Here is a 20,849-nt window from a genome sequence, read left to right as displayed (position 1 = left end):
TTTACTTCAAGTTGTGTGAAGGGACTGAAGCCTATAGGCAGGGCGTATATTCACTCGGCTAACACAGACAGTCCCGAACTCGTAATAGAATTAAAATGAGGAAAATCAGAATAAAATTACGGCATAACCATAACATGCTACAAATACTACAGGAATATCCATTTTGAAAAAAAAAACTTGCTCTTTCAAATAAATGTAATTTTTAAAAATTAATCGGTGCTTTTTGATCTCAACAGTTGTGTAATCTCATTTGATCGTAGTTAAGATTAGGAATTGAATACTATTAGAATGTATTTATGAGATTAGATTCATACCAAAGTGGCACCATGATTGGTCCACTTTTATGCAATTGAGATCATGTTAAGCATGTGATATCGCATACACCTATTAAAATGGTGTCAGTAATACAAGGTATTGACGCCCTGAGAGATTGAGATTTCGTTTATATTAATGTGTAGTAGGGTGATAAACTGCCGGCCAAATTTTTTTGAGCGAGACTAAATTCACACCACAAATTAGCTATATTTAATTTTGGACCGTCTATCCTTGTAAAGACGACAAATACACAAAGTTTACAAAATCAAGGCTTCGAACAAATAACCATTTGTCATCGCTCGACTTCTGCTAGAATCTTTGTTACCATATTGTGCTTGATGTAACAACCATGGGACGCCAAGGACTTTCTCAGTCATCCAAAAGAGACAATAAATTGACCGTTTTCTTACTCGAATAAATTTCTCATTCTCTGGAAAGAGAGAACTGCCACCAACCAATTTTGCTAACAACAATTATTCACAAAACACCAGCTCTTGGTTATGGATTAGTTTGACCCATTTGACAAATACACTAAGTTTACAAGGTCATACGAACAACCATTTGTCATTGTTCAAACCAGACTCGAAACGACTTCCGCTAGAAACTTAGTCACCACAATGTGGTAACCCTGGGATGCCTCCACCATTCAATCGAGACTATTACCGTATAGGACTATTGTCATATTCAACTGAATTGCTCAATTTCTGGAACTGCCACCAACCAATATTGACCTATTACTCACCATCAATAACTCGCTAGGAAAAAAGAGTGTCGTATGTCAGAATTGCATTGTAATAATATGGCTTCAAGAAAACAAATGGAGGATTCAACCTTCAGTGGACAAATAAAAAAACAAGTAGCAGCAATTTAAAATTTTTGTTTGAACCGATCCGAATGATTTATCATTCGATTTGAAATGCCCATCCCAATTTATCGCTCAAAGAACTATTAACCACTGTCAAAAAAAGACTTGAAATAATGAAGTAACACCTCCGCTGGACTCCTTGCTGTTACAAAATGGTTCCTGTAACCATCGGTTGGTTACGATCTCCTCCACCATCCAAATCCATGCAACCGGTACAATAAACTGCTTAATATGATTTTAAGAACTGCTAACCAATTGACTAACACACATGAAATATAACAAAGAATCCTTCACTCTCAAATTCGCTTTATTTACAATTATGTCATTTTTTAAAAATGCGACAGAAACACGATTCAGGCAAAGAAATTATCACAGATGGTTTTGCATGCAAAGCTTGAATACAGAGTTAATTTATTGTTCCCTATTTCAAGTAACTTTCTTAAAGGCCATTCTATGAGATATTTACACTTTCACTTCTTTTGCTAAGCTTTTTATTCATAGTTCTAAAAACAAGGTGACGCATAGTGCGACAGGGGTGCACTATGTGCACTCATTCAGTAGTGAAGAAACCTCATCTATGAGCAAAAGTCAAAAACTAAATATGACATGCACACCGAACTGTAAAGTTTCAAAATATCATTTTTGGAGAGAGGTTTCTTTTCGATCCTAGCTGGCATTTTCAAAAGTTACAATATGTTTAGAAACAGGATCTCCCAAAAAAACGTAACAAGCAGAGACGACAGTTTTTTATATTTACGAAGGCTATTTATTCTTCATTTCAAGGTGTTTTGGATTTTTGCTCAAGATAAAGTAACCTTCCAGACATGAAGGTATATAAACTTACAGTATAGGATGGACGCACAAATGAAGCAAAAGCTACACACATGAGCTCGATATAAAAAAAATAGGTTAAAAGTAAAAGTCAGAAGAAAAAAACACATGAAATTCCGCTTGAAAAGGGGTAATTATGTTTTAACAAATCAAAAGTGGGTCTTAGTGTAGGCTCAAAACACATCTGAAAAAATAAACCTTGTGAGGCAAAAGATTGGTTAAAAAATATACCAAACAAAAGAGGAATATGCATGAAATATTTTTAAGTTGAACACTCAGTTTGTTGTTTTGGACGTTAGAAGACCGTAACAAATTGGTAACATGCAAAACAGCTGATGACTAGCCTTATATTTGATTTGATATTTGACGTTTGAAAAATTGTGTATTAGAATTACGTAAAGCGTGTCACATTAATGCAGAAGAGAACCCGTTCCTTTTGACTCTCACAACAAATTTAATTCCACGTGCCATTCCAGTAAACCTCAAACAAAAAATAATTTGGAAGCGTCATGCAGCAAAAATAGAAATAGGTTTTACAAAATGAGGAAATGTATAAAATGCGATTCTGGACGTTGCTTTTTCAGCCGAATTGGAAATGGAATTCTCCTGGTCCACCTAAAAGAAAGAAGATAATGAGGTGGTATCACACAGTATGAGGGGGGGCTTGGGCCAACGATTCGCCTCTTGTATCATCACCAAGACTTGTTGCGACTTGGATCATCAACTAATCCTGGGCTCTTCAAATTCATTGATAGAGTATAAATAATGCAGATATTGAATGAACTAAATATTGCTGTATTGAGCCAAGTTTGTAGTGAAAGGGCGAGTCCATCTCATCAAGTATGGACAGCTTTCAAAAACTAATTTTTTTGGTGCTCCAGAAGTATGTGCATCAAGATGTCGCTCAACCTGAATCCTAACCGGTACACAAATACTATGCTCAGGTTGTGCGACATCTTGGTGCACACAATCCAGAAGTTAACAGAATAGGCATGTACTTTTGAAGTCCGCCAAAATGCACTGTATTGGTTTTTCAGGCAAAAAATTTACTTACCTCCCCCACCACCTGGAAAATGGAATCCACCCCCGGGTCCCCCTCCCCCGAAAAACATCTGAAAAATGTTCGAGGCATCAAAATCTCCCATTGATGGCCCGTCAATATCTTCACCTCTGTCATAACGATCCCTGGAATAAGAGAATGATCAAAATTAACGATGTGAAATGTCTCGTTCCCGGAACTAGAAGACATTCCATGGAAGAGAGAGAGAACTAAAAAACATAATCCCTGGAAGAAGAGAATAATATTTATTAACGCAAAATTTTTTCGTTCCAGGGACAAGTTATACAAATATCTTTGTGAGGAGAGAGAATACAATTATTAAAACATGTCTCCCGTTTTGAGCACTAATCTGGATGAATTATCCCCGGAGTACGTGAATGAATACAGTAATAGGTAAAAATCTCTCGATTCAGGGACCCACTGTGTAAGATGAGTTTTAATAAAATTGGTGCCAAAAAATTTCTCATCCAAGATAATAAGCTATACGGACTCTAGAAGAGAAGGAATAAAATTAGTTTTGATATTGCCTACTTTGGAATCATCGAATTACCTTGAATCTAGATCCCCAACATACAGGGTGTCCATAAAGTCCCTTTACAATTTCAATTTTGTTAGGAAGTCAGTTCTCTAAATATCTCAACCAGGTTTGTTGTTTTTCAATCAGTGATTGTTAAGTATTTTTACTTCTTAATACATCTGTGAGGGTCAAAACAATATATCTTATCTATAATTCCTTTTGCACCTTATATGACAAAACACTCACTTTTTCTTGGGATCACTCAGAACAGCGAACGCCTCTCCGCACTCTTTGAATTTCCTCTCTTCTTCCTTCTGAACTTCCTCAGAATCATGTGAGTGACGATCTACAATATAATACGAGTGTGAGAGGTTAGGTGAGTAGATTGAAAATACTCAGAATAATGTAGATCATGACCATCTACAACAGTGGCTTCCCCAACCTTTCCTGGCTCATGGCCCCCTTTAGAAGGCTTTTAGCACTCGTGGCCCGCTGTTTATCATTCCAGTGGTATTTATAGTGTTATTTTGATTGTTCAAATCCAAATCCCCTTATGTCCAAATAATTCGTGCTCACCAAAGTGAAAACACCCTGTGAAATAACCTTATCAAGCAATGGAACTGGGAAGAACTGTGACTTATCTGTAGTCTTGGTGGGCCCTTTGCCCCAGTCAGAAACTGATGATCTACGATAATTGAAGAATTTTGCTATGGACAAGGCTGCAAAGTAACCACTGTTATTTGGAAGAATCAGAATCTTCAGGTTCGACATTGCCAACTCAGTTTATTTTATCCTAGGTAAGCATGGGATTTGAATCTGTGATGTGTAAATTGTGACGGCAACAAAGTGAAGTCCAACAAGGCCTGGAAGGCTATCAAACATCACATTCATGTATGCCAGCGTTTCTCAAACTGTGTTCCGCGGAACAGCAGTGAGCTTCTTCAGAGTGTTCTGTGGGCAAAGAATCGAAATTGCGACTAAATTTTTTGGAAAACTCCCTTTTCAATGGATGCTGTGATAAGCCGGCTTTGCAATTTGATGCACAAAGTAAATCTGTTACACAATTTCACCTTTTAATTACTTGGTGTTCCGCAAAATAAAAAGCGACAGGTTTTGTGCGCTGATGTATTGTGTAGGTTGGGTATTACAAATTATTCACACCCATGGAAGACTTACCAGGATGATGCAGTAAAGCCCGCTTCTTGTATGCTTTCTTTAGTTCTGACTCTGAAGCGTCTTTCCCGACTCCAAGTATCTTGTAATAATCTTTCCTTTGACTCATTTTCAATCGTTTCTCAGCTTCATCAACATGACGTTTGTGTTCTGACAAAAAATCAAAACTCAAATTAAAAACAGGAAATGAATTCTGGGATCTTAACAGAAATACAATATACACATGATTGGCAGTTGTGTTGTATTCGATTCGCTAATCGTTATTCGAATATTTGGTACTCCCGTAGTATGTGTACCAACATGACGTTTGTGTTCTGACAAAAAATTAAAACTCAAAGTAAAAACATTATATAGGGAAAGTATCTCAGTGAATGGAAGAATTGAATTCTGGGGTCTTTATATTATTATTGGCCGCTAAAAAAATAGAAACTTTGTCAAACAGCTATTTTTCTTACAGGGAAAAACTTTTACAAACATTTTCGAAGGCATGTGCTATATAAAAATAAAACACACATAGAAATAACATATATAGAAATCAAATATGAATCTTGAAGGTATTAACCTATAACCTACAAAAAAAATGAGTGTGCGCGCATTTTATTCGTGATCTCATGTGACCATCAAGTTTTCTACTTTTCTAGCATAACCCTGTACATGCAAAATTTGAAATGCACATTCGAATCAGGTATGTTGTATTCGATTCGCTATTCAAATATTTTGCTCAGTTCTACCCAGTAGTGAAATCATCTCTGAGCTAAATTATGACAAACCAAAGAAATGGCTAAAGTTAATGAAAATATAAAGATATATGGTGATGCATTACGTAAACTGATTCAGGAGTAAAGAAGACTCATCTCTGGGAAAAGTTAAGTATGACCACTGGAATGCCGAAAGAAATTAAAACTGCTAATTGTGGTGCATTACTTGCACGTTCACTCAAAATGGTAAGAGCTACTGAAACTATATAGAATGATAGTGACTTATTAGGTATTGATAACTGCAATCAACAAAAACAACGAAAATTGTCCCTAGTTATGGGCCACTACTGTACAGAAAATACACACAATGTTTATATCTGCAAATATACAATGTACAAGATGTCTCCTCACCTCTGGTCTTTTCCATTTGAAACACTTTCTTGTAATCTCTCAAGGCTTCTTCGAACTGTTCCTCAGCAGTGCATCTGGAGTGAGTTAATGAATAGGATTCATATGGATATGATAAGGGGGTGTCTGTATCATAAAAAGCTTGAGAATCACTTCGCTAACACATATTGGGACTTTCTATACCCCCCGCCCACTTACCTCTTGAACGATTCGTCTGACACAAGTGTCCAAAAAACCATCCAACCATTTCCCCCATACACAGTGTAGTGTTGGGACCTTGGAAAATGAGTTTCCCAACATATGGGTCGCGTCCCAAAGTTGGGTCATCTGAAAATTCTTTCGGATCTTGCTGTTCAGTTATGGCGATTGTAGCTAGGTTTATGAGAAGTTTCATAAAGTATGAGGTGGCGACTTTAAAAATTTAGATCACTTGAAAAAAGGGTTTAAAACAACTGCCCTAATAGGGAAACCAGAACAATGCATACTTACAACTGGGCCCTCTTCAAATATGCTTTCACATATCTTTCATCCAATTCTATGGCCACATTGCAGTCTGCTATGGCTTGAGTGTTCTTGCCGAGCTGAAAAAATAATTAGTCATGAAAGATAACACTCTCCACTGGTTGAGGTTTCAGACCAAACCAGGGCTAAAGTCTATAAAAGTACAATAGATATACATGTTACTTTTTGTGAAATTAGTGTGCTTCTTGCGGCCCCTAAAATTCTTCACATGAACCCTGTTTAGACCCCTAGTTTTAGACCATGACAGCATTGCAGGTTGAAAATCCTTTGATTATTATAATTTTTGTGCCTGATGTTCAAAAAACCCAGGTGTGGTGTGAAAATAACATTGTTGTTTATTTTTGCCCTCTTGATGACCCAAGCTGTGGAGTTGTAATATTTAAACTGAAATGTCAAAACTTCGTCTTTATTTCAGACTTTCAATGGTGATAAAATAAGTCAAAATTGTTTACTACTTCCCTATAGTGGCTTGCATACACCAAAATCAGTTTTTCTCAGAGTTGAAAGTTGGATCCCAAATTTTTTTTTTTCAGGCTGGAATTGGGAAAATTCTCTCCTCGGCTACATAGCAATAAATCCTATCAGAGCAAAACGGAAAAACGACCTAACTTACCTTTGAAGCTACCAAAGCTCGATTGTATCTCAACTTGGCGTTGGTTTTGATATTATTGTCATCGATGAGTAACGCCTCCCCATAAAATTCCAACGCTTCGTTAAATCTTCCATTTTTATACGCTTCATTGCCTTCTTCTTTCTTTGCCGCCAAAGCTTTGGCTTTCTAAAATAAAAAGAGAACTTGATTATTTGACTTTGAAGGTCAAACCAAGGTCACAATGGTCTTTATTTGACTATACTGAGATTCAACATAGATTGAATTAAGGCAACTGAGTCCCAATGAACTTGAATCGCAGCTCAAGGTCACAAACTCATAAAAAAAATGGAACTCTATACATTCATTGGACAATCAGCCAGCAGTGGTAATTTATCCAGAGCATGGTTCAGCGTGAAAATGCCATGATAGTAAGTTACTGCAGACTGCTTGTTAGGGGGGACAAGCAAGCAGGGTGTGGACATGGTGATACTCTATATAAAGCAGTGGTTCTCTTGGGGGGGGGGGGGTGCCCCACTAGGGGGAAGGAAGTAGTAAATTTTTTCAGGGGCAGAGAAGAATATCAAAAATAAAAATAGTTGTTAGATTTGATCTTGCCCGCTCTATTTTGAATATTCACATTTCTTTATTTTGTATATTGATGTCAGATTCACATAATATTTTCAACCTGTTATTTGAATAGAACACATTTTCTCTTTACTATCTGTCATTTGTAGCTTATTGTTAGCTAGTTATCTTGAGGTGGGGCGCGAGACTTGACGAGTTCTAAAAAGGGTGCGGCTTAAAAAGTTTAAGAACTACTGTTATAAAGTGAGGTGCTGGTGAGGTGAACTTTGGGCAAAGCAACCTACTACATATCAGTGGCTGCTTATCCAGAGTTCAGAGTAAGGTGTGGACATGTTGACACTATATATAAAAAAAAATTCTTGTTTGAAGCCAGGTTCAGAGAAAAAATAAGGCTGTGTCAGCTTTCTTCAATTCAGTGGCCACTTGTCTAGAGCCTCGTTTGGAGTAAAATTGTGGGCGCTCCAGAGGTATGTGGATCAATATGAAGGTAACTAATTTTGCTTGCCTATTTTACATCAAGTTGTGTGAAGGGACTGAAACCTGTGTATTCACTTGGCTAACACAGACAGTCCCCGAACTCGGAAAATCATTATGGCCTAACCTGGTACACATACTACGGGAGTAACAAATTGTGCACATAGTAGCTCATTACATTCAGTTCCAAGCCTTGTTCGTAGATGAGATTTAAAAAAAACTTGGAAAAAACATACAAAACAAACCTTCAATGTTAATCTTGCTTTCTCCAAGTCAGGTGAGAGCTTCAAAGCTTGAATGAAAAACTTCACGGCTTTGTCAATGTTGTCGTCGTAATATAAGCAAAGAGCACGAACGTAAACTGCGTCTGCGTTGTTGACATCTATCTGGAGTGCGTCCCTGGGGGGAATAGAAAAAAAGTTCATTCTAAATGTTAATCACCTCCCCATTTAGGAAAAAATTGATAGTTTGGAAATTAAATATTTGAGAGTCAATCACGATCAGCATTTCCTAATGTGTACTGCACGACCATAGTGCTATATAAGTTTCACAGCTCTCGGCCAAAACGTTGCTCAGAGATGAGTATCGTCAATACCTGAAGTGCATCCCGGGGTAGGATGAAAAAATTCTCCGGGTAAGTATGTGTAATGCCCTATGATAATTCTGTATAAATTTTGTAGCTATTGGCATTTCAGTGATTGCCCGTAACTTTGATCTGTTATGAATCTTCTTTACTTACGAGTAAGCGTGCGAAATGCCCCATCAAAACTCTGATTTGGTTTTGGTTGCTCTGTGAATTTGGTGATTGCCTGTTACATTGCTCAGAGATAAGTCACTTTCAATTCTGAGTGAGCTATTGGCATTTCAGTGGTGGACTTTATCTTTGATCAAAAATGAGTTTATTTACCTCATAAGCAAGCGGGTGTGGCATGGCATTCCTTATAACAAATTAGGGAAAGCGTTTCCTTTTGTACAATACTCGAACAGTTTGAATAGCATATTTGCTGATATTCAAAGTTCAAGCTGCAGAAATTTGAAAATATGATCAAAAATATACCAGTACCATACTTACATAGCAATGCTCTGGGCTTCATCGTATCTTCCAAGCAAGGCCAGGCATTCAGCTTTCTTCATTTTATAGGGCATACAGGCAACTGCAACGTGTGATGCTCGGTCCATACAAAATACAACCTTGGAAAAAAGAAAAATCAGAACAGGCAATTTAGGCGAATGGTTTTAGCAATATATTCTCTGAATTAGACCCAGGTCACATAAAAGTCAGAAAAAGACTTTAAAAAAGACTTGTAAAAAGTCAGTTACAATTTTTCAGAGAGTAAATACAATTGCCTGGTGGCTTAAAAGTTATGCCTCGCAGGCAGAATACCTCATGTACAGACTGTGTGCACACTACCACACCTAGAGTACAATACACAGGAAGATTTTAGAGTCCTTCAATAATATAGTAGCACCTCACATATTTGCTATTACATGTTACAGAGCCCCTATCAGAGTGAAAGACAACATAGCCTTACGAGAGTTCGCCTGTTCTTCTGCTCCTTAATTTCAGTTCAAGTCTGACTTGTGAATAAAAATGTGAAAATACAACTTCAAGGCTGTCTCCAATCGCAGAATTAAGGACCCCAATCGCAGAATTAAGGACCCCAATCATAAGTTAAGATTGTCCCCATATTTTGTTAAACAAGTTCTCGACTTACCTGTCTGAAATCCCTCTTATTCCAGCATTCATCGGCTTTTCTTTCATATTCAGTTAAAATTCTGGCATTCTGAACCTGGAACAAAGAAATTAGGAAAACATGAATAGACTTAATTCACTTTAGCATGGCGGGCTTCAACCAAAGACAGTACAATCCAGGGTTCTGCAAATTTGCATAAAAATAATTCAATACCCACTAGGTTTGCCACTATCATTAAACTTGCCATGCTTTTTAGATACCATTTCATTTTACCAGTATTAGGTTTGCTTTTATATATTCATAGTTCAGACAATAAAAGACAATTAAACAACATGATAGATCCTCTGTAAAGTTTCATTTGGGTTTCGCTTCACCAAAAGATAGAAAAGTACCGCCCACAATATCGTGTAATATTTTTGAACCAACAATCTAACCCAGCGTTTCCCAAAGTATGTGTACCAGGTTAGAGTTAGGACAATTTTATTCCAATTTCCCTTATTTCAGTTCTATTACGAGTTCAGGGACTAGCCAAGTGACTCCCGTAGTATGTGTACCTGAAATTATGGCCTAACCCTAACCTGGTACACAAACTTCGTTCCTATGTCCACCATCTTGGTTTACATACTACGGGAGTACAGAATAAACTTATTTGAAGCTTCAATTTTTTACAATTGTGCCAATTTGTTTACACCGCGGGCAAAAAAAGTTTGAGAACCACTGAAGCACCGGTTCTATTTTTGGTTTAGACTTATTCACTTCAGGTGTTCCTCGAGTCTTTGGAATGTTTTATCGGGGTTTTGCTCCACCAGAAGGTTGAAAACCACTACAATAGGAGTCTTAACTTAGTGACTGAGTCGACTTCAGACTCAAAGCTTAGTTGAACCGTGAATTAACAGTAGACCATGAAAGAAGAACCAGTTATAACATTATGATTTTATTCGCTTGTCAAATAAGCAAAAATTCTGTTTATAACAGTGTGGTATCAACAAATAAAGAAGTCATGCATAACAAAATAACAACTAAAATATTTGAAACAAATTCAACAATATATATGATGTACATTGATCGCAAATTGATATCCAAATAATACTTTGGTATCCAGTATTTATGTTTTGCAATTTATTTGAATTCGAATATTCTATAGTTTATAGTAAAAACATGATATAAGGTGGAAATCACAGACAAATCTCCAATATTCATTAATTCCTTTATGAATGTTCTCTCATATACTCAGGTCACACATTAATAATAATGGTCCCTCGTATTCTCAAGTTAAGCATCAAAGTTCTGTCATATTCACGGGTCATGCATCAATGTTCTGTCATTCACACAGGTCACGCACGCATCAATGTAATCTCATACGCATAAGTCACGCAACAATTTAATTTCATACGCATAAGTCACGCATCAATGCCCTCTCATATTCACATGTCACACATCAATGTTCTCTCATATTCGCAGGTCACACATCAACACTCTCTCAGATCCCAGGTCATGCAACAATGCTCTCTTTTATCTTCTGTATCTCCTCATAGCTCCTATACTTTCCATCTCTGCATCTGATCCATTTACTTCTACTCTTAACTTCACCAATTGGCAGTTTACCTCGCGCTTCTCGTTCTGAGCGTTCTCTGTAAGAATATCAAGTTGAGAACCTTTTTGCCGTGTGAGATAGGTGGATAGATAAGGTATTATGGGTGATATATGTAGATGTAGTATAGATGAAATAAAAGTGTTAGATATACACAGGATAAACAATGTGAATCAGATAGCATATATAGATAAGGTAGGTAATGTGAGATAAGAAGGATAGATTAGGTTATAAAGGGTAGATAGCAAGATAAGACATTTAACAATAACCAGATGAGATACCTCATTATATTATCAAGCTATCTCACGTATACTGGAACATTTTAAAAAAATTATTGTTTTTATTAAATATGAAATGCTGAAAATTTCTGCCTATGACACAAGCAATAGTGACGGTGTGAAAAAAATTCAAAGTTGGGCATATTTGCTTTGAATGAGGAACAGATCCAAGCTGCATTCTCACCTGAAGTCTCTCTCAATCTCTTTTCCTATAGCCTGCATTATTTTGTCCATTCCTTCCGATGCCAACTCTTTCATTTCGGCTAGAATTTCTTCGCTAGATGGCGGCAATGCACTCTCCCATTCTTGGTACTGGAGTAGGCAACGTTAAGTTAGGCACAATATTGGGAGGAGCAAGTCTTTCAAGCATTTGACAAAACCTCACTCTTCATGCTAACCACATGCAGTACAACACAAATCAGAAAGAAACTCTTCCGTACAACTTAAGTTCCAAACTCGAAGCCGTCTAAATACAACCAAACATCTTTCTATCTTAAGACAACCAAAGACACCTGCCATCTTAACACAACCAAATACCTTCCCATCTTAATACAACTCAATACCCTCCCTTCTTAATACAACCAAATACCCTCCCATCTTAATACAACCAAAGACACCTGCCATCTTAATACAACCAAATACCCTCCCATCTTAATTCAATCAAAGACACCTGTCATCTTAATACAACCAAATACCCTCCTATCTTAATACAACCAAAGACACCTGCCATCTTAATACAACCAAAGACACCTGCCATCTTAATACAACCCAATACCCTCCCATCTTAATACAACCAAACACCCACCCATCTTAATACAACCAAACACCCACCCATCTTAATACAACCAAAGACACCTGCCATCTTAATACAACGCAATACTTTCCCATCTTAATACAACCAAATACCCTCCCATCTTAATACAACCAAATACACCTGCCATCTTAATACAACCCAATACCCTCCCATCTTAATACAACCAAATACCCTCCCATCTTAATACAACCAAAGACACCTGCCATCTTAATACAACTCAATACTTTCCCATCTTAATACAACCAAATACCCTCCCATCTTAATACAACCAAAGACACCTGCCATCTTAATACAACCAAACACCCTCCCATCTTAATACAACCAAAGACACCTGCCATCTTAATACAACCAAAAACCCTCCCATCTTAATTCAATCAAAGACACCTGCCTTCTTAATACAACCAAACACCCTCCCATCTTAATACAACCAAAGACGTCTGCCATCTTAATACAACCAAACACCCTCCCATCTTAATACAACCAAAGACACCTGCCATCTTAATACAACCAAATACTATCCTATCTTAATTCAATCAAAGACACCTGTCATCTTAATACAACCAAACACCCTCCTATCTTAATACAACCAAAGACAGCTGCCATCTTAATACAACCCAATACCCTCCCATCTTAATACAACCAAATACCCACCCATCTTAATACAACCAAAGACACCTGCCATCTTAATACAACGCAATACCCTCCCATCTTAATACAACCAAATACCCTCCCATCTTAATACAACCAAATACACCTGCCATCTTAATACAACCCAATACCCTCCCATCTTAATACAACCAAATACCCTCCCATCTTAATACAACCAAAGACACCTGCCATCTTAATACAACTCAATACTTTCCCATCTTGATACAACCAAATACCCTCCCATCTTAATACAACCAAAGACACCTGCCATCTTAATACAACCAAATACCCTCCCATCTTAATACAACCAAAGACACCTGCCATCTTAATACAACCAAAAACCCTCCCATCTTAATTCAATCAAAGACACCTGCCTTCTTAATACAACCAAATATTTTCCCATCTTAATACAACCAAAGACACCTGCCATCTTAATACAACCAAACACACTCCCATCTTAATACAACCAAAGACGTCTGCCATCTTAATACAACCAAATACCCTCCCATCTTAATTCAACTAAAGACACCTGTCATCTTAATACAACCAAATATTTTCCCATCTTAATACAACCAAATATCTTCCTATCTTAATACAACCAAATACTATCCTATCTTAATACAACCAAACACCCCCCATCTTAATACAACCAAATAATGTAATTATATAATTTTGTCTATTGGAAAGGATTAAGTTTGCTTACCCGTGCCGTAATACAACCAAATACCAAATTCCTTACTGGTAAAATAAAAATGCCCACTATGCAGAGTATGGTATTCTATTCATAATATAAAATAACGCGCACAAGCAAAGTATCGCTTTCCTCACTGAGTATTGGATCAATTGCTTTGAAATTTTAAGTGATTAAGTTTGTATATTTCAGTATTACACAAGTGTCTGTTACTTTCATTCATTACAAAAATTTCTGTAGGATCTATGGGATTCATTTTCTGTGTGCGATGTCATCATCAAAATAAAAAATTGTGCACCCCATGGCGGTTCCGTGTACGCATGGTCAGGTGAAGCCGAGAGATTGCGTTCCCGTACTACTTTATTTTGGCCTTGATGTCCATATATTCGAGCATTGCTTTCTTTATTAGAATATACTCAATTTCATATTCGGAATTGACCATCCGTGGCATCCACAATACAAAAAAACATGCATTAGAGGGACAAGACAGACTGGGCAACCCACCTCTTGCATTATAGCTCCGGCACTTGGATCGAGATCTTTGGCTTTTTGTAACGAGAGAAGAGCTGCTTTGGAATTGCCAAGTGCAATATGACATTTGCCTTCACGAAGATAACCCTAAGAAAGAAAGAAAATTGTATGTTCTTATTTATGAAGCACCTATAAATTGTCTTATAAAAGTTTTGTCATTACACAAATTACTTGAATATTTTTTTATACAATGATTGTCCCGAGTTCTACATTTACCCAATGAATTATAAATTGTTACTTGTTATTTGGAAACACCGAACATTTGCGGATTCACGTATCTTGATCTAACTGCAACATTTTACATACCCAACCTGAACTGGTAACTGGGAAACATTGATTTGCTCTCCATATGATTCATACCCTGACAGATTTCCTCTCAACCAGGATAAATTTGAGAATCAACGATTCACCACCAGGGAGGGACGGCTCTCAAGTGAGAAAATTTTGTTGTTTTGAGAAATGAAATTTTACTTTTGGTTTTGGCCGATTTGGTTTAGTTTCATTAATATTGTTATATTTATGAGCGCATAAATTCTTCAAACCGTACAAAAGCAAGTGCGTGTTGCACATATCGTGGAAGGTTTTTGGTGGATTTTCACTGTTTTCCCCATTTATGCAAGATTTCTGCACATTTTTGGTGGATTTTCACTGTTTTTAACGTTTTTGCAAGCGATCTGTACGTTTTTAGTGGTTTTTCACTGTTTTTGCTAGATTGAAGAAAAATGTCAAAAAAAGTCCTAACAATCTCACCTTAGCAAAGTGTGGGTCAAGTCTGACACTGGTCTGGGCATCTTCAAGAGCTCTTTTATAATTGGAATCCATCATATAGGCTGCTGATCTGTTTCCGTAGAAAGCAGCATTTTTTGGATTTAGATCTGAGAATAACAAGATGGAGAATTGTGAGCAGGAATGTCCAGATTAGATTGAATATTCTCGAGAGTGATCAAAGAATTGGAATTAGATATTTTGGCATTGTAGGTAAAAGATCTTGGTAGACCCATGGGTTTGTTCCCCGTGCCCATTGTCTCACCCATGGTGCGATGAACTGAGCGTGAAGGACTCTGATAGTTTCAGTGACTTCTCAGTAAAGTAGTGGCAAAGTAGTCACATTAAAAATATGATCGTAACACTATAATTTAAATTTCAAATTAATAGAATTGACAATGGCTTTAATGAAAAATATGGCCATGTTAGCATTTGGCTGGCAATGCGAAACGAGAAAGGTTTCAGTCGTTTTAAAATCAGTAAACAATGGTCTCTGGCTTGTTTAGAGAAAAAAAGGGGGTGGAAATGGCCTCCTTAAAATACATCCAAAATTATGGATAGTAACATTCTAAATACTGATTTCGAAAATAATTTGGTTTTTCAAGCATTTGACATTTTTTTCAATTATCAATAACTTCAAACCAATGAGGAGAGAGGAATTGCAGATATATACCCATGAATTCTGTGGTCTAATATTATAGTTATTTAGTATTATTGTAAGTCATGAACCGGTAAATATGTTCACATTATAGACCATTCAAACTGTACAAAAGTCAGATTGAGAGTTGTGCGTATCACTAACTAGAGATGCATTAATAATTTATAAAATAAAGGAAACAGGGCTCCAATGCATAGTGAGAGAGGAATAAAAGAGATCCGGTGCTCCCGAAGTATGCGAACCAAGATGGCGGTCATCGGAACGTAACATGGGTAACAGGTTAGGGTTAGGCGATAATTTTTTTCCAATTTTCCTTATTTTAGTCCTATTATCAGTTCGAAGACTAGCCAAGAGCCTCCCGTAGTATTTATACCTAAAATTATGGCCTAACCCTAACCTAGTACACATATAACATTCCGATGTCCGCCATCTGGGTTCGCATACTTCGGGAGTCCCAGAGATCCAATATAGGCAAAAGGAGGAATGTATTGAAAAATGTTGGTAACCACCGACTTTAAAAATTCTACGTTAAGCTAAATTTTGAGCACCCCTAGTGGGCAGACTGTTAAAACAAATCTTACCAATCGCCTCAGAATAAAGTCTAACGGCTTCTCGATAATTTTTTTTCTTGTAAAACTCATTTCCCTCAGCTTTCTTCACTTCTGCACCCCTAAATAAAAGTTAAAAATTTAGTTATAGAAGGAGAGAAGCAGGGGGGTAAAGTACTTTAAAAAATGAAAATTATTATTAGCAATAAACACAGATGGCCAAATCTATTCCAAAACAATGGGCCTATTTTTAAATATGGAACATATTTATGTGATGTTTTCTGTAGATCTTTCAATGCCCGGTCATTGTGCTGTCATCGCTAAGCAACGAGGTGAACATTTATTGTCCAAAATATTCACACACAAGGTAATATAATTTAACCGCCATTTTTTGTCCAAAACTTACTTGATGTCAATCTCTGGATCTACATCCATCGGAGTTTGAGATGACGCTGGTATCTGCTGACTTGAGTCCGTTGAAGGCATCCCTGCTGCCTCAAGTGTCCAGAGTTTTTTATTGGGAAGGTAGACGTTTGGCTTTGATTTAGCTCTAAATGATTATCCAGAATTTTCGAATCCGATTTCCAAATGTAGGCTGTATCCTTGAAGGATTTTTGGAGTAGCTACTTCACTTTATATTCTACCTAATCCAACCTGAGTACAAGCAGCCGAAGGCCCACTAGCAGCCACTAATAATACAAAACAAAGCATCAAATAGGTGACCAAATGGATTCATACAAATACATATTGATTTAACATGGCCCGTGCTCAAGTTCATACACCAATAGGTCTTGCACAGAAAATGAAAAATTTCCAGGATTGTCATAAATGAAACATATAAATTAGTGGTTGTTCCCAAAGTTGATTGACAGGAGGCCAAAATTAGAAGCGGAAGGATATTGTGGGCCTGGAAAGAGCAAGTGTGAGACATTTATGTAATCCCAATACCAGTATGTACAACCAAGATACCAATATAATTGAATTATTACAAATATACACAAACACAAGCTCAAACTGCGATATTTAAAACGCAAAAGGATAAAAACGTAAAGTGTGGAACTATTTTACTCAAGTTCAGCGGGCCATGTTAAATTGTTATGCTGGCCGTAATTAGCCCACGGATTTGGGAACCACTGATATAAATGCACAAATTGCAAGAAGTAAAAACAAGATCCTTCATCTTTTAAATACCAAATAATAACAGAAATGAAAATGAAATTCCAGGGCCTATAGATATTAGCATGTCACTGTTGTTAAACTTGGCGCAAGTGGAACATTAAAAGTAAATTGAGGGCTTCAGCCTTCAATCCAAACAGATGAAACTTGAAAAATATGTTTTTAGGAAATAAGGAAACACAAATTTTTGACTTTCAATTGAACTATCCAAACTTTTTATTGAAATAATTTGATGGATATTGTTTCAAACTTTGAGAAATAGAGAAATCCACTAAATCAAACTGTTACACAGGCCTTGTAAGAAATTCATCAATAGTTCAGATGCAGAATATCATCACTGATGTGAAAATAATATTAACATTACCAGCCAAATCTAAAACATGCTCATTTCAAATAACTGTCCAAAATAGCAAACCAAACGTAACAAATGTGAATCCAAACATTCCTACTTATGAAACACAGCCCTCAATACCAACATAATCTTGCAATTCCACGAATAATATTGACATTAATGAATAATAACGACAATATCTAGTAGACTAAAAGGGTACTTTTTCTGACCAGACAGGCTGAGCAGTTGGATGGGGGCCACATTGCCAGACTCAAAACTGATTTTACATTTTCTTCTACTAGAAAACAACCCATTTTCCATCTGTTTTACCATACCGAGATTTGGGATCAAAATAATACTACAAATACCACTGGAATAATAAACAGGGGGCCATGATCCTCTGGGAAGAGGCCACAAGCCATAAAAGTTTGGGAACCACTGTTCTAAACATTTCCATATACAGCCCTACACAACAATACAATCAAGCCCATCCCATAGGCAACAAATGATATTGCCATAAATAGATAGACTAAGAGAGTGTTAACAGCAATATCACACTTCCAGAAGGTAAAAATACCTGTGACCTAGATAGTTAATTAACCTTACATTACTATCCTGATATGACTGGAATAATAATTTTTTTTAAAAAAACCTAAATGGACAATGTCAATATAACTTGCAAATTGTAAGTTTTCAGTTCTATAATTATATCCATTAATATTATTGCCAACGTCAATTTGATGTGAATTTTTTGAAAACATTTTTTTTGTATAATTCCAATATAGTCAACAATCCATATAACATAATTCCACAGTTAGTTATAGGTCATATATCTTGGTGTTGAGCTGAACTTTGCGTATGACTTGATCACTTTGTTGACAGCTTCCAGAAAATCTTTTTCCGTTGCAACTTTTCTTCGAGCACGAATAGCGTACATTCCAGCCTCAGTGCAAACGCTGCGAATTTCAGCGCCAGTGCTGTTTGGGCACAAACGAGCCAAAAGCTCGTATCGAATGTCACGCTCGACACTCATACTCCGTGCATGGATTTTAAAAATGTGGGTTCTGCCTTCAAGATCTGGCAACCCAAATTCTACTTTTCTGTCCATTCTACCTGGACGCATCAGCGCTGGGTCTAAAGTGTCAGGCCGATTCGTTGCCATTAGTACCTTGATATTTCCACGCGGGTCAAATCCATCCAATTGGTTGATGAGCTCCAACATTGTACGTTGAACTTCATTATCCCCGCCAGCTCCGTCGTCGAATCTAGCGCCACCTATGGCATCAATTTCATCAAAGAAAATTAAACATGCTTTCTTAGTACGAGCCATTTCAAATAATTCACGAACCATTCTGGCTCCTTCCCCGACATACTTCTGTACCAACTCGGAACCAATAACACGAATAAAACAGGCATCCGTACGATTAGCAACTGCTCTCGCGCAGAGCGTTTTCCCTGTTCCTGGGGGTCCAAAAAGAAGAACCCCCTTTGGAGGATCTATTCCAAGTGTAACGAAACGTTCAGGGTGCAACAAGGGAGTTTCCACTACTTCACGTAACTTCTGAATTTGCTCTTTGCAGCCTCCGACATCCGAATATGTTACATCTGGTTTTTCTTCAACCTGCATCATGGTAACAGTGGGGTCTATTTTAGGGGGTAACGGGATATGAATTTGGTATTTATTTCTATCTACCCCCACTCTCATGCCTTCTTCTATATCGGTTGGAGCGACTTGATCTCCAAGGTCTACGACGAACTTCGCAAATTGCTTCACATTGATGATATACTTGGCGTTATCTGTGTCAGCATCAATAATTTTCGTACATCGGGCTACTTGCAATGGTTGTTCACTATGCAACGTTTGTTTATCCGCGGCAAGATCCCACAAAGCCGGTGGGGCGAGTCCAGTATCCGATTCTTTAATTCCTGTGAGCTCATTAACACGTTTCGTAATCGCTATGATGTCATCTTCAACTTGTTTGATTTGCTTCGCATACGGACCCTGTCCGTACGTCTTCAGGAGTGCGATATCTCCTTCATCCAGAGCTTGGATCGGTTTCTCGTCCTTATTTTCATCGTCACGGACTCTGCGTTGGTCATCTCCCAAATAGTCTGGCATTTTTATTGTTATTTACTTTACTTTATAAATTATTATAACACTAGCAAAATTGAACTGTTATTGAAAAAACACATACAGACTTACCGGTATATAATTATTATTATACATTATTCGCTATTTGATTAATTTTTTTAATCTGTGAATGAATCATTTTACCATCTCTACACGTTTGGCAGTCATCCGGTGCAGTTGCATTTTTCAGCGGTGCAGAAGGACTGAAATGAACCAGCACCGAAGAAATATCAACATGTAAATACTGAAATATTGGGAAAAATACTACAAAAAAGCGCAATTTAGTAAAATCATCGTTGAATTTCAATCCGATTTACCGAAGGAGAAAAAATTTTACCGGAGCATTCGAGAGTTTTTAGCAGAAAACGGCAATTTTGGTCATGTGACTGCCACGATTAATTTAGATTATTATTGAGACAAGCATGGTGTGATATGACGCATCTGACGTGGCCCCAGACACCCCTCGTTTGTGAGACACATAGAGTGTTTGGTTTATTGAGCCAATTGGAGGGAAATTCTTGAAATTTGGATAGGGTGCTGTACTGTGCTAGAAATTCTACTTGAATACTAAATGAGAATTCAACTATATATGCGTAAATAGTTTTTAATGTAAATTGATATGACCATAACAATGCTCAACGTTTTTGAACATTCATTTGATGGCATATTTTTGTTTTGTTCTCTCTTTGTGTATACTGTTTTAACAATGCTGGCCACGTCAATATATCAATTAGGCTACAGACCTGTTCACGTGTGATTAGTGTTTTTCCTGAAAATTGTTTTTATTAGCGTTCGTACACCGAGTTTACCGTCATAGTTTAGAGTTTGCTTGATCTTATACCACTTCATCACCTTTTTCAGCAATGCCCGATCTAGCAATCAGGCAAATAGCAGTGTAGTTTTTCATGGCTCGGTTTTTCTTAGCTTCAATGACTATTGTTGTCAGTTTATTA

The 20,849-nt window shown here is 37.1% G+C and overlaps 2 protein-coding genes across 2 annotated transcripts; both read right to left on the bottom strand.

The window, feature by feature from the left end:
• Positions 1 to 1,469: 1,469 nt before the first annotated feature.
• On the bottom strand, positions 1,470 to 16,947 carry LOC120330231 (dnaJ homolog subfamily C member 7-like). Its single transcript, XM_078118312.1, has 14 exons — positions 16,665 to 16,947; positions 16,292 to 16,380; positions 15,038 to 15,162; positions 14,261 to 14,374; positions 9,756 to 9,830; positions 9,113 to 9,231; positions 8,286 to 8,439; positions 7,003 to 7,167; positions 6,357 to 6,448; positions 5,871 to 5,944; positions 4,765 to 4,911; positions 3,835 to 3,934; positions 3,066 to 3,196; positions 1,470 to 2,626 (listed from the first exon to the last, which is right to left on the bottom strand). Exons 1-14 carry the CDS (start codon positions 16,742 to 16,744, stop codon positions 2,592 to 2,594), a joined length of 1,500 nt encoding a protein of 499 aa, XP_077974438.1. The 5' UTR covers positions 16,745 to 16,947; the 3' UTR covers positions 1,470 to 2,591.
• On the bottom strand, positions 16,948 to 19,954 carry LOC120330238 (26S proteasome regulatory subunit 7). The gene has a single exon (XM_039397114.2). The coding sequence runs from the start codon at positions 19,882 to 19,884 to the stop codon at positions 18,580 to 18,582; it is 1,305 nt and encodes a 434-aa protein (XP_039253048.1). The 5' UTR covers positions 19,885 to 19,954; the 3' UTR covers positions 16,948 to 18,579.
• Between the last annotated feature and the right edge of the window lie 895 nt (positions 19,955 to 20,849).

The sequence above is a fragment of the Styela clava genome, chromosome 12 (assembly GCF_964204865.1).
Source record: "Styela clava chromosome 12, kaStyClav1.hap1.2, whole genome shotgun sequence".
NCBI classification, from domain to species: domain Eukaryota; kingdom Metazoa; phylum Chordata; class Ascidiacea; order Stolidobranchia; family Styelidae; genus Styela; species Styela clava.
The sequence above is the reverse complement of the archived record's forward strand: the minus strand, read 5'-3'. Positions and strand labels throughout refer to the sequence as shown.

Excerpts from the sequence above, each read along its gene's own strand:
- LOC120330231 (XM_078118312.1), bottom strand. The coding sequence starts at position 16,744 with ATGCCTTCAACGGACTCAAGTCAGCAGATACCAGCGTCATCTCAAACT. Across the intron at positions 16,381-16,664 it reads GATCCAGAGATTGACATCAA|GGGTGCAGAAGTGAAGAAAG; the intron begins GTAAGTTTTGGA and ends ACTTTTATTTAG. Across the intron at positions 3,197-3,834 it reads CTGAGTGATCCCAAGAAAAA|GGATCGTTATGACAGAGGTG; the intron begins GTGAGTGTTTTG and ends CTCTTATTCCAG.
- LOC120330238 (XM_039397114.2), bottom strand. The coding sequence starts at position 19,884 with ATGCCAGACTATTTGGGAGATGACCAACGCAGAGTCCGTGACGATGAA.